The sequence below is a fragment of the Aythya marila genome (genome assembly GCF_965140915.1).
Source record: "Aythya marila genome assembly, chromosome: 1".
Taxonomy (NCBI): domain Eukaryota; kingdom Metazoa; phylum Chordata; class Aves; order Anseriformes; family Anatidae; genus Aythya; species Aythya marila.
Window position 1 is genome coordinate 97460799 of NC_139042.1, and position 13048 is coordinate 97473846.

The 13048-nt window shown below is 35.1% G+C and overlaps 1 protein-coding gene and 1 long non-coding RNA gene across 5 annotated transcripts in view; one reads left to right on the forward strand and one right to left on the reverse strand.

Annotated features, from left to right (window-relative positions):
* The window catches only part of LOC309877855, a 637773-nt gene that overhangs the window by 183221 nt on the left and 441504 nt on the right, over positions 1 to 13048 (reverse strand). The gene's annotated exons all lie outside the window — the stretch shown is intronic.
* The window catches only part of USP25 (ubiquitin specific peptidase 25), a 93433-nt gene that overhangs the window by 72575 nt on the left and 7810 nt on the right, over positions 1 to 13048 (forward strand). For 2 of the 4 annotated variants that reach the window (XM_082772232.1, XM_082772235.1), the window contains 6 exons: positions 1214 to 1411; positions 2546 to 2685; positions 5557 to 5670; positions 7568 to 7663; positions 10970 to 11148; positions 11996 to 12074. In XM_082772232.1, the coding sequence (XP_082628358.1) occupies positions 1214 to 1411; positions 2546 to 2685; positions 5557 to 5670; positions 7568 to 7663; positions 10970 to 11148; positions 11996 to 12074 (806 nt within the window). The remainder of the gene's footprint in view (positions 1 to 1213; positions 1412 to 2545; positions 2686 to 5556; positions 5671 to 7567; positions 7664 to 10969; positions 11149 to 11995; positions 12075 to 13048) is intronic. The other 2 variants (XM_082772233.1, XM_082772234.1) reach the window with 2 other exon arrangements.

Here is a 13048-nt window from a genome sequence, read left to right on the forward strand (position 1 = left end):
AAATTGTTTTCACAGATGATATGATTTCTTTTCAACTTCCAGATGAATAAAGATAATGCCAGTGTTTTGGCATTATTAAGAGAGAAAAAGTAACTAAGTTGGCTAATTAGTAAACATTTTAGCCAGCTCATCACATGTTCAGTGCTTTGGAGGTGTTATCTCACTGAAGAATAGAGCAGAAATATGAAAATGCAAAAGTGACTCTTGACCTTTTAAAATTGTCACATAGCTTTTCTTCATAAGCTTCAGAACTCGAATGAACTTTACTGGAAAGATTAAAACGTGAAGCTTTGTGCAGTATATTAAAATATGAATAACTTAGCCTTCCCAACCACACATTAAACCAAAGAAATACATGGATTTTTTTTCAGGTTGTGTAGTAATATAACTACACAAAAAGGCTCAAAAGGATATGTGTGGTGAGAGTGGGAAGGCCCTTTGCAAGTTTTATAGGCTCTGTTAACAGTGGCTAGGGGACTGACTGAAAATGGCCAGATTCAGTAACAAACGGTTGAAAACTTCCATGTTCCTTTCTATACGTAGGGACAAAAAGCTAGAATGGGCATTTGTTCCATTTTTAAATGGGAACTGATATTAACCTTGACATTTCTAGACTGTCAGATTAATAGTGGACTTGCAGCCATAGGGTTTATGAGCCCTGTAGGGTGGCTGTTCCTCTAAATTGGAGGCCTGCTTGCTGGGGGGACAGTTACCACTGACTGATCCCCCAGGACTTGGTATGCTGTTACGGAGACTGTTCTCAAAGCTAAAAGGAAGGTCACTTCATGTAGATGGTGTTCTTATCAGTTGACTTTGTGCCTTCATATAGGCCCATTCTCTTTCTCATTCTCTTCTGAGGAGTTGCGTTGTTTCCAATTCCCATGGCACTAATAAAACTTTTTTTTTGGTGCAACTTTGCTTTGAATGATCAGAATCGTAGGGTGTTCATAGGCCCGAAGGCTCGTCTTTCAAAGTAGCTATGACGTGATGATGCCCAAGAATCTGTAATCAAAAGATTGAAAGAGCAATAGCAATATGTTCTAGTAGCAGAGGAGTGCCAAACAGATGATGAGAAAAGTTAAGACAGTAAGACAGTTTGGGAGATTTGGTGTTGTATTGCATGTGTTCAGTAATTCACTTAAGGCAATTTAACATACATATCTATTTCTCAAAATTTTTCCTTTTCTGAAATGTAAATTTTATGTTACCGCAGAGGAGTTTAATAAAGAAACGGGACAGATACTTCTAGGAATGGACACACTACCTTCTGATCTAAGGGATTATGTCAAGGAAGACAATAAACGTTTTGAAAAGGAACTAGAAGAATGGGATGCAGAACTTGCTCAGAAGGCACAGCAGGAAAAGTTGCTATCTCAGATTCCCAGAGCACCAGCACCCTCACCTGCTCCAGGTTAGCTTCTTCTAGCTGTTTGTAAAAGAAGTAAAAACAAAACTCATTGGTTTGGGAATATTTTTTTTTTGCCTCTTAAGAAAGGAAAAATTGTTAATTTGTGTAATCTTAAATTATAATTATTTACTTGGCCAAGGTAACTTGAAGTTTAATCTGTGTGTTTTTTTTTTTGTTTGTTTGTTTTGTTTTGTTTTTTCATTTTTTATTTTTTCTTCTGCCTTTTTCTTCGCAGTTTTGTGCTTAGCTTTTACAAAATTCAATTATTTTTTGTTTGTTTGTTTTATTTTGTTTTGGTTTGTTGTTTTGGATTTGGCAAACTGCCTATGAGTAATATGCCTGTTTTTACACAGACTATTGTGTCTTAGGTCACATCCACTTTTTGCTCCATTTCAGAAGGTTGCACATACATTATATGAAAGGTTACATGACAGATTTGTATAGTGAAGCTGTTGTCCAGATGTTTTCTTTGTTGTATTTGAGTCATTCCGATTGAGCGTGTTTCTCTTACATGACATATAAGAACTTCATCTTCTATATATTTTGACTTCGTAAATGCTTTGAGACTAGTTTTAGTATTTTATTATTAGTAAGGGCATATACCAAATGTGTGTATGTGTGTATATATATGTGTCTGCCAAAATTTGCTCTTGTTATGATAATCAATTTTATTGCTCCCAAGTGTGGGGGAGGAGACTTTGGTATTTCCCTTAAGTCAGAAGAATATGATGTATTGATTATATTACAAAGTACAAAATATAAATGGAAGTCAAGTGGCTGTAGATTGTTCCATGTAATGGGTGTGTATACTACTAAAAGTCTAAGCAGAATCTCATCTCTGCTCTCAGTTGTCCCTCATATGATTGATAAAAACCCCTCACTCAAGCCTTAATGGGAGCCTAGACAGGACAGGGCTATTGTTCCTAATGTAAAAATATGAGTCCATTTATATGAAAGAGCTCATAATGTGCTGAGACACAGGCTGGCATAAAGTTGGATTTGTAAAGGATGTGACCTACCCTGCATCTTCTGTGTGGGTTACCTTATCTATCAGATAGTGATCCAGATAAAATTAATCAATTCAAAATTCATGCTTCTGTTAACATATGGAATTGTTATCTTATTTCTGTCACTAAGTTCAAGCAGGAGAACCAGAATATTTAGAGCAGCCATCAAGAACTGATCTTTCAAAGCACTTAAAAGAAGATTCTGTACAAGCGATCAATAAAGCTTTAGCTGAACAAGAAGATAGAGGTCCAGAAGCTATAATGGATACGGTGAGGATACTTTGAAGCTTGAAATACCTCTTTTTCTTTTATTTTGCAAGTGGAAAGGATTATAGCTGCTAAAATGGGGGAAGAAAAGCTTTGAACAAATAATTTTTGTTCTTCAGGGAATGTCCAACATTAAAAGTCCATCAGAAAGTATGTACTATGTTAATGAGCATAATAGAAGAATAACAGTATGGTAGATGTACTCTGTGTGATTCAAGTACTTGTCAAGAGTACAGTGTATCGTTCAAATGGCAATCATATGTTCGTGCCCACCATCAAATAATCTTTTCAAAGCATTAGATGGTTCCATTTATTTTGAGGAGTAAACATTGACATTCCATGTAAAAGACTTGAAAAATGCTACTTCAAATATCATAATTTTTATCGGAGAAATTTGAGAATATAATTGAGTTCTCTTGAAAGATCTATGGAAATTAAAATAGCTTTCAAAAACGAGTTTTTTCTAAATATTATGGAGGGAAGCTCAAAAATGGTCAAGAAAATTTGTAACATAATAAAACTCTTAGTTCTACCCTATTCTGTAGCTTTAGTGCAAATTCAGAAGTTTATGAAAATTGTGATTAATCAGATGCATATGTTAAAATGTTTATAAGAATTAGTGTTGGGTGATACTGTTTTCATGTTGCAAATTCTGAGAAGAATTGGAGGTTAACTGCTTCATGATCTATTAGTGAAACAAATATTTAACAGTTTTTTATTTTCAGCAAATACCCTTTTTTGCTTCCCTCTAGGTATATAGATGATTATATTTGACACAAAACCAAATTCCTTTAAAGCAGTGTATTAATCTGCCTTGGAACCATATCTCTAAGGATGAAACATGCAGAATGTACGTGAAATGACAGACTGCAGTAGCTGAGATCATCTCAGTCATTTAAAAGCTTACTTTAACATAGCAAGAGTTTCAGTGACTAACATAATACCTTCTTAAGGTACCACTTGTAACCACTAGTGATATGAACAATTTAGGAATATGCAAAATTTCAAGTATAATCCTAAGTTCTGGTATGAATCCTCATAAAACAGAAGCAGTCTGGCCCCAAATAACTTTGGTGTCAACAGGAAACTCTTTTTAAAGCCTTTGAAAATGATGTGACAAGGTGTTGACCCTTACACCTGGAGTATATTCCATCCCTCTCTCCTGTGGAGTCAGGGGAGCAGAGAAGCATACTTTCTCTGCTAAATCTAAATCAAAACCAACAAGGAAGCTAACCATCTATGAAAAGGTGCTCTGCCACTAACAATTTAGGCTGCTGCAAATTTGACTTGAGTTCTCAGAGCACAGACCAGCTAAGGGGGAGCCTGCTTTAATATGAGTTACCTCCAGCTGAGGGGGTAGCTATGATGATGTCCAAGTCATGATAAAGTGTCTTGCCTGATGCTAATCCTCTTTCTAGGATCTGCAGGCATCCATCCTGGTGGGATGGGGAAGAATCTTACAAATCTGATTCCATGAATAAAATCTTTTTGTTTAGGCTAGGCATTTTGCACAGTCATCGGCCCTAGGGCTTTACAAGGCAGTGACTGGGAAATGTCATGGTACGCTTAGTGAAGCAGAGACGGGTCTCATTATTCCAATTATTCCAATTTCCGCTGCATTGTACTGCATGAAGGGGAATGGAATATTTAAAAGTAAAAGCAAAATAAAGAACAAACAAAACCCCCAAACCAGCAACACAAATACAAACTACAATCCCACAAAATCTCTTACTTAGAAACAAATGTTCTTCTACTGTTAAAATCTAAAGCCAATTTCCAACTAATCTGAGGGTACTCTATTGATGTTTAAAAGCTGCCCTCTGTGTAGCCAAATTTAACGTGGTGAGAACTGTGCTTCCTTCTCAGTGTATCAGCCCTCTTTAATTATTCTACTTCCATATGCATTATGACATGTAGCCACATCTCTTTCTTCCACTTTTTGTTTGTCCATTTTGGAAGAAGGAAAAACAACATCAGGACATAAAACAAACAGGACTGTAGGTTGCTCACCACATGATCATTTGTGTCCATTTTCTGACCTTTGTTCTTACTTATTTATTTATTTATCTGCACAGTCTTTCTTTGTATTTATACAATGCTGTGTGTAAATAGATACTATGTGTTTCTGAATCTTTATTTTAAAAGAAAGCCATTGTAATAACTGGAGAACAGCAGCACAGCATTCTTTCTGTACTCTGTGATTGCTTAGATTAGAGAGAAGGTTGAAGTTCTGCAAGTGTTGTAAACCGGTGATTATAAAATGACAGACTGCAGTAGCTGAGATCATCTCAGTTGTTTAAAAGCTTACTTCAACATAACAAGAGTTTCAGTGACTAACATAATCTTCCCTTGGTTTTAAGTGTAATTATTAAAAAAAAAAAAAAAAAAAGAAAAGCCTGGTGAGTTTAATGCACCTTCAAATATTCTTTCAAATACCTTAATTGCTAGAGGCCTTTTTCCATTTTTTTTTCAGTGCATCAGAAAATCTTAGCCTTTGGCTTGCTGCCATCCCTTAGTATGAATTCTTCAGATATCTCAATTATATTTCACCCAAAATTACTAAATATATGAAAAGAAACAGTGGTTCACAGACTCCACGTTTGACAACTGCTTTAAATTTGTAATACTGGCATACTAGCCTATGAAGATGTAATTAGTGAATGAAACCTTTTTGTAAAATTATGCCCGAATTTTAAAATGTACTGCTTAAAGTAAAGTATGAGTAATTAGAGAATATAAGTGACATATATCATTTTTTCAGAACTTCAGCAGTGTGCTTGATTTTACTCAATCAGCTTGTTAGTTTGCGTCTCGGATTTTCTCTATTTTGTGATTCCCCTCCCCACACGTACTGATAATGATTTTCTTCTGCAGAGCTCTGATAATGCCCCAGCTCCACCAGCTCCTAACCAGCGAGTTGTAGAGGTGGCGATCCCTGATGTAGGGACTTTTGTGATTGAGTCAGAGGAGGGGGGTTATGACGATGAGGTACATTTGATTGCAATTGTGTGCACCGCTCCTACTCGGTGCTTTCTTGTGCTGCCTGATGAGAATTTTTGGCATGTTTGCACATTGTGACACCTAACAGATTTCCGCATAACTAAATGCTTAGCAGTTTGTAACCGTAACAATGTCTTAATTTGTGATGAAGTATGAAAAGAAAGCACAAGCTACTCTAATTGGGCACGCTTTGCATGGTACTGTTTACACTGGAGGTGTATTTGTCTTTTTAGCTGTGGAAGCTGAATGTTTGTGTCAGGTCAGGTAGCCTTTGAAATGCTGGTGATAGACTGTGGACCACTACATTCTTTTTAAAAAATGTCAGGATAGCGAGTGATGTTCTTAATGTTTGTGCTTTCTTGTCAGTCCAATAAAGCTAATGTTCAAATCCAATCTCTTATTTGCTCAGGTTAAGCTTTTTAGACTCCAAGGATTAAATTATCCATGGAAATACCCTGAAACTGATATATATGGCTGTAGGAAGTGACTATTTCCAAAGCTTAATTAAAATAAATAAATAAAATTGTTTTTTCCCAATTCAGGCACAGGGTGGGAGAGTACCTGGTACTACTTGAGGAACAGATGCTAGACCCATGTTAACCCAGGAGACAATATTTTCTTCTGGCTGATTTTGGCAACAGAAAGCAGCACTGCCAGGGCATCAAACTGTTTTGCCTTGACAATGCTTATTCCATCTTAGTTTTGGCTGGGGATAGAGTTGATGTAGCCCGTATTCTCAGGTATCTGGGCACGTGTTATAGGTAGGCTGCAGGGAGCTTTCGCTTCCCTGCGCAAATGGGTATGTCTGTTCATTCTGCCTGTATGAGCACTAGTGATGGGGAGTGTGGGATGGGGAATAAAACAATTTAAATGACATCTCACTGAGTTTGGTTTTCCACCAATGTGCAGTCTCCACCTTTAAAGATGGGAAGATTTAGCTTCACCTAATGACCTGCCTTTTTTAATTATTATTTTGGGCATTGTTGCCCACATGCCACTGCTTTTTCTAGAGGATGCTAACTTTATTCCTCATTTGCCTTTTTCTTTTGTAAGCATATTTGTATTTTTAAGGCTGTTTTTATGTTTCGGGAGACTCTTCTGGGGAGTTTAGGGCTCTTCATCTTCTGTCCTTAAAGGCCAGCTTTTGTTGCTGTGCCAGTGGGGGTGCTAGCTAGACCTTGGGCAGGGAGGGAGGAGTGTTTTGCCTTGCTCACAGATAACAGAGGGGAAAGGCCTTTCTGGGTAACCTAAAAGTATCAAATTGTTTGTATATAATTGATGTGATTAGCAGTGAGATGTGTGTGTTATGTTTGGTGTTGTGTTTGTTAAATGTTTTGGGTTTAATTTTAAGTATTCGTCAGCAAATGCTTTGGGGACCAATTGTATTTGCAGCATTTGGGTCCCTGACTTTGGTGTTGAAATATGTATAAAATACAAGCAGTGTAGTTTATTATATTTTTTAGTATAGTATATATAAAGTGTGATTGGGTGATTTTTTGTATTTGTAACAGTTTATTTTACCCTTTGGTAGCCATGAGTTCTTGAGGTAGCACTCCATCCGTACACAATTTCTGATGGATGCTAATGCTGAATGATGCATGTTCCTTTTCTGGGAAGTTTTGACCATGTGATTTTTAAATTGTATTTGACACAACTGTTCAGTTTTTGTTAAGCTTCCTTTAACCATATTTTGTCGTGGTAAACATATTTACACGTGCCGTGATTGATTTGCAGAATAAGCACAACAGATCTTGTATTGAAAGTGCCATTTCAATGTATGCATGCATTAAGTTGCTTTTTATCTTGCATGAGACTAAAAGCATATTGAATTTAATCATTAAAATATTAATCATTCCAAACTTTTACCTTAAATCCCTTATGGCAGGTCATGCTGACCCCGAACATGCAAGGTATTATCATGGCTATAGGTAAAGCCAGGAATGTTTATGACAGGTGTGGGCCAGAAGCAGGGTTCTTTAAGGTACAACTAACATTTTCAACTTTTTCTCCTCTGACTTGTTAGACATACCTTCTCACCCCACCCTTTGTGTATTAAGACTGTTCCAGCATTTATAAGTGCTCTTCTATGGCATCAGTCCTCCATTTAGATATTTCTAAATGATATACTTTTTTAGGAAGAAATATCTATAGCTGTTTCAATCTTGATTTAGCAGTATGCTCCCTTGATATTAGTAAAGTATATACCTTCATGCATTTTACCTTTTAAATATTAGTAGCAAATAACCTGAAACCTGGATTTGTAATCAATAAGAATATGTATTTTTTCCCAATTCATAAAAGCATGCCTTCACTAGGCTGTTTGGGACATTGGTGTTTTCATTCAGGGACTTCAGACTTTAGTTATTTGTTTATTTCAAAGAAATGTTCTTGTTTTGTCTTCCTTAAAAGATTTTTAGTAAATCCAAATCACTTTCTTTTGTTTAACTTCGTTAATGTCAATATTGTTTATGCAGTATTTTATTACTAGGAATTGGATGGTAGGCTCTTTGTGGTTGTTAGTCTTCAGTATGATACCAGATTGAAAAAAATACATCAGTTTTCTTAAATGCACAAATTTCGGAGCATTTCTAGCTCATAGTCTTTTGAATTAATTTTCAGAGTATTAGCAAGGGAATTACTTTGACATGATGTAAAATCCTCTCAAACAAGATTTTTATGGGTGGTGATGTGGGGGAGAGTTTCTTGCTTGCCTTTGAGTAGCGTTCTGTTTCCTACTTAATTTTTATGGCTCAGTTACACTGAAAGGAAACATTAAAAATACAAAAATAAAGCAAAACAAAAAACTTTTTAGCCTCTTGGTAAGGAAATCAAAATCTCGTGTTCTTTTGTTTATTTATTTATTTATTTTTAAATAGATATTTTGAAAAGTGTTATGACCATCTGTAGTATGCATCTGCACTCAGGCAACAGAGAGACACCTGCCATAGCCTTTGTTTAATGAAATACATTTTGTTTGTGATTCAGTGTCGTGTTTTCAAATTTCTCACTTAATGAAAAGCTTCATTTTTTAATTAAAAAAAAAGTGCTCATTTGATCATATCAAACTTTTTACCAGAAAGGTTAATTACATTAATATATTTTTTAAAATGTGACGAGTATTTTGATGAGTTTAAAAACAAAACAGGAATTCTGATTAAAAATAAAATAAAAATATTTATTTATTAGGAATTATCAAAGAAATGCTCAGGTTTTTTTTTTATTTATTTTTTACTTTTGATGCTTAAACATTTTTATGTCAACATGGGGGGGAGAGGCAAGAACTGTCTTTGAGAAGATGTTGTTAAAGCTAAATTATTGGAGGGTAGGAAAGTCTCCCTTCTCATATCCTGCTGACTAATGTTAGAAGCAACTTACAACTGGTGGAACACGTTTTGTTTTTTGAGTAATACATTAGTATGGATGTTTGTGGATGAAGTGATTCTACTTAGTACCATATTTCGTATTTTGAAATGTAACAGGTGAAATCCCGTTTTACTGTAGAAGCTTCTGTGATATTTCTTATATTCTGTTTTTTCATTATTATTTTTTTAATAGAAAATTATCGTTTATAAAAGATTGTGGTTGTTTTCTATGATGTCCTTTTTTTGGTGTAATGCAGGTAGAACCTGTTTGATACGAGTTGTTGTTACTGCCAAAGTTTGATTCCCTCTTTAGATCTCAGACTTCAGACATAACTAACACAAACCAATTAGGACGTTTATTGATCAATGACCTTGTACTGTCATCCTTCTCTAAACTTTATAGGCAGTTCCTTGTAGTATGTTTGCCTTAAGATCTTTATATATAACGTTCTCTGTGAGAAAAGTAAAGCTTATGAAATTTCTTTCTACCACCCCTTTTTCCCATATTCAGTTTAAAGAAATAGTGTTGATTTTCCTTTGCATATAGGATTAATGAATCTATAGCACAGCATTTTAAATTTTACTTAATTTGTATATGAAAATCTAAGTTTTATGTTGAATTTTTCCTGTTTCTAAATAATTCTCAGAAGAATCAAATGCAAAATAGCAATTGCTTTTTGCTTCTAGCCTACCCCACTAAAGAGGGTTTAATTGCATAGTTATCTGTGTTGGCTTGCTAATGGTAGAATGTCATATCTAAGATAATAAAAACTCTATCTGTGGCTTTTGATATGTATTGGTTCTCCCAAACCTCCTTTTTAATGCTAATGCATATGATTAGTAATTAAAAATGTTAATGCAGAACTTTTCTTAAGTTTTAAAGTTCTCCACGTATTATCTGTTTAGGCTGGTATGAATAGTATCCCACCCATGTGTTTAGTCTTGAATCACAAGGTTTCTTGGTAGAGAACAGCAGCCCAAATTTCCAAGAGTTAAACATCAAGAAAATGCTGCTGGTGCTGCTAGGTATTTTAATTTTAAGGAATTTGGAATATTAAACAGGCTATTTTTCTGGATGGTTTGGAGCTTTATTTTGGCTGTATATCGCATCAAAACTGCTTATGCATTAACTTATGTTTCAAGTTGATAAGTAGTGTTAGCCAGCAATTTGATCACCTCTATATTTTGAGACAGAAATTACAGAACACACTAAGATTTGTCACCATTTTTTTTCTTGTTACTCTTGTTCATGCTGTATAGTTTCAGTGAGTAAAATCTAACGAAGATAACAGATGTGGTTCATTAAAATCTAATATGCTGACAAACTAAACACTTCTGATGACCTCTAAAGTTTATCTAAAATATTCAGTGAGGAGTCTGTCCTGCCCTATAGGAGGCTGATACTAATCATATTAAAGTGTTTTCTTTAGAGATCATACAGTTTGATTTTTGTTGTACATCATTTTCCATTCTGACATAACGTTTTCAAAATCATACATGTTCATTGAACTTTATGTAGATTGTGTTTTATTTATGTATTTGCATTTCAACCATATATTAGAGGTAGTTTTTGACCTTAAGAGATTTTAGAAAATTTAATTCAGTAAAATGTCTGAAATATACTGTTTTTAGATTGTACGTGCTTAAAGCAGCCACTGTAGAGATTGGATAAAACTTCACTCAGGGAGATGTAGAGCAACACTGGGATTGTTTCTGAAATAAAGGTCTACCTGGGTTTTTGTCAGCTTTAGCTAGGGAACAACCTTATATTTGTCTGGTTTTTTTTTTTTTGTAATTTAGACTTGGTGGGTGGGATTGTTAAAAATGATTTTGTAGCCAAGTGTCCATGGGAATTATTCTGTTAATGCTGGTGAAGTTTGAGTTAAAAGCGAAAAAGAATAATATATATTTTTAAAATTATTCAGGCAATTAAATTGGAATATGCACGACTGCTAAAATTAGCCCAGGAGGATCCACCACCTGAATGTGATTATCGTTTGCGCCATGCAATTGTTTATTTCATCCAAAACCAGGCACCAAAGAAGATAATTGAGAGAACGTTACTGGAGCAGTTTGGAGATCATAATCTTAGCTTTGATGAAAGGTAATAAGAGCAGCATGTCTCACTTCCTGTGCCTGTGAGTGTTCTGTGATGTGTAGAGATGCTCCTTTATGTTCAGATAGGGTGTGTAATAGAGGTAAGAGCGGTGTGTGTGCATTTGGCTTCATCCACTAGTTAATAGCTTGAAAATATAAAATGTATGGAAGAACAATTTTATATATATAAAAAAAAAAAATCTTTATAAAAATATCTATTAAAAAGAATAAACAAGAAGTTAGGTTTTTATTGGTATGAAGAATGCTCAGTGTTGCTCATGATTGCACACAGTTCACCATACCTTGTTTTGAAACACTGAAATGAAATCTGTATTTCTTCAGTGGCCTAAAGGCCAGCAATAGAGAGCCAAGTCTTAAAATGGGACACCGGAATAGATGGATAACTTATCTGAAAACAAGACCATTTCTCTTACACTTGAAATTCCATATATTCACTTATTTAAAACATAAAAATTGAAATGCAGAGAATGTTAGTCTGATTTCTGCATATTGACAGCTGTAAAATCTCTGAATCCAATCCTCTAATTTTACTTTGGCAAAATAAACATAGGGAAGCTTCAAGCCACCTGAAATTTAAATTAGAAAGAAAAACTAAGTAATGTGACAATTTAGCAAAATAAAAGAAGTAATTCTTAAATAGCATAGGTAGTCATCACATGTACTTCAAAAGTATGCCTTCCACTGCTGATTCTATGGTGCATATTGTAAAGCACATTTTCCATAGTGTTTCTGTACTGTTGCATAAGGCTATAGCCTATGAGGTTGCTGTGTTTGTATGGATAATATCCTTTGCAAATTTCCATCTTTCGTGATTTCTTGTTGCTTTTCATAAGGTGCCGTAACATAATGAAGGTTGCTCAAGCTAAGCTTGAAATGATAAAACCAGATGAAGTAAACATGGAAGAATATGAGGTCAGTATTTCTTATGCTGTAAATTAAACTGTATCGTGAAATAACTATCAATAATCAGAATTTATCTTAACACATTTCTTACACTGAGAAGTTGAAACTAGTTACCGAAACACCATTTATTTGCAGGAAACCTGATCTGACCAGTTGATCTAAAGCTTTTTTTTCTTCCACATCTGTAATTCCAAGGTCAGATATGACTTTAGCCACAGATAAACATCATATTTGAGCCTGTCCTTACTCCTTAACATGTCTTGATGTCACTAGCAGTATTTCATAATTTAGCACCATGTAGCACCAACTGTCTAGTCAGAAAGTGCTGGCAGTGAAGGAGTGAAAGTAGTCTTAAAGCCAACCTTATGCATCTCTAGAAATGGGTCACAGACATCAGGGTCACATTTGTGCTTTTCCTCCAGCTGTTTTTGTGACTATTCCCATTCTTTTATTAGCACCAGGTTCTTTTCATTTGCCGAGACCATACATAACCAGCTTATGCATTTAATTTTTCCTTCTGTGCTACCTACAAAAACTTTGAAAGAAGAAAGGAGCAAATCCCAAATACTAAAGAATCACGACTTATATTTGCCAAAGTACTTCATCTCATATATGAAGCTAATTCTGTAGCTGGTTTTACATCAGCTTCAAGTCTGCATGATACTCTTCGTTAAGGCCTCTGAACAGCGGATATTTATATCCTAGGCAGCTTCCAGTGCACCACTTAAACCTCATTGTTATGCTTGGAAGTCCCAACAGCTTGTTCAGAAGGACTATCTATGGGAGTAATCTTCCCTTCAACAAACCAAGTGAAAAATATTTACTTGTCATTTCTGTTTACCAGGTTTAGGACTTACGGGAAATGCTACTACATTTAAATGCCCTCTCCACGGTGAGGGGAAGGGACTCTCATAGTAAGGTTTCTGTTGCATTTTTTTGGCTGTGCAAGGCTCAGTTTCTTACTATTTTCTGAACGGCCTTGC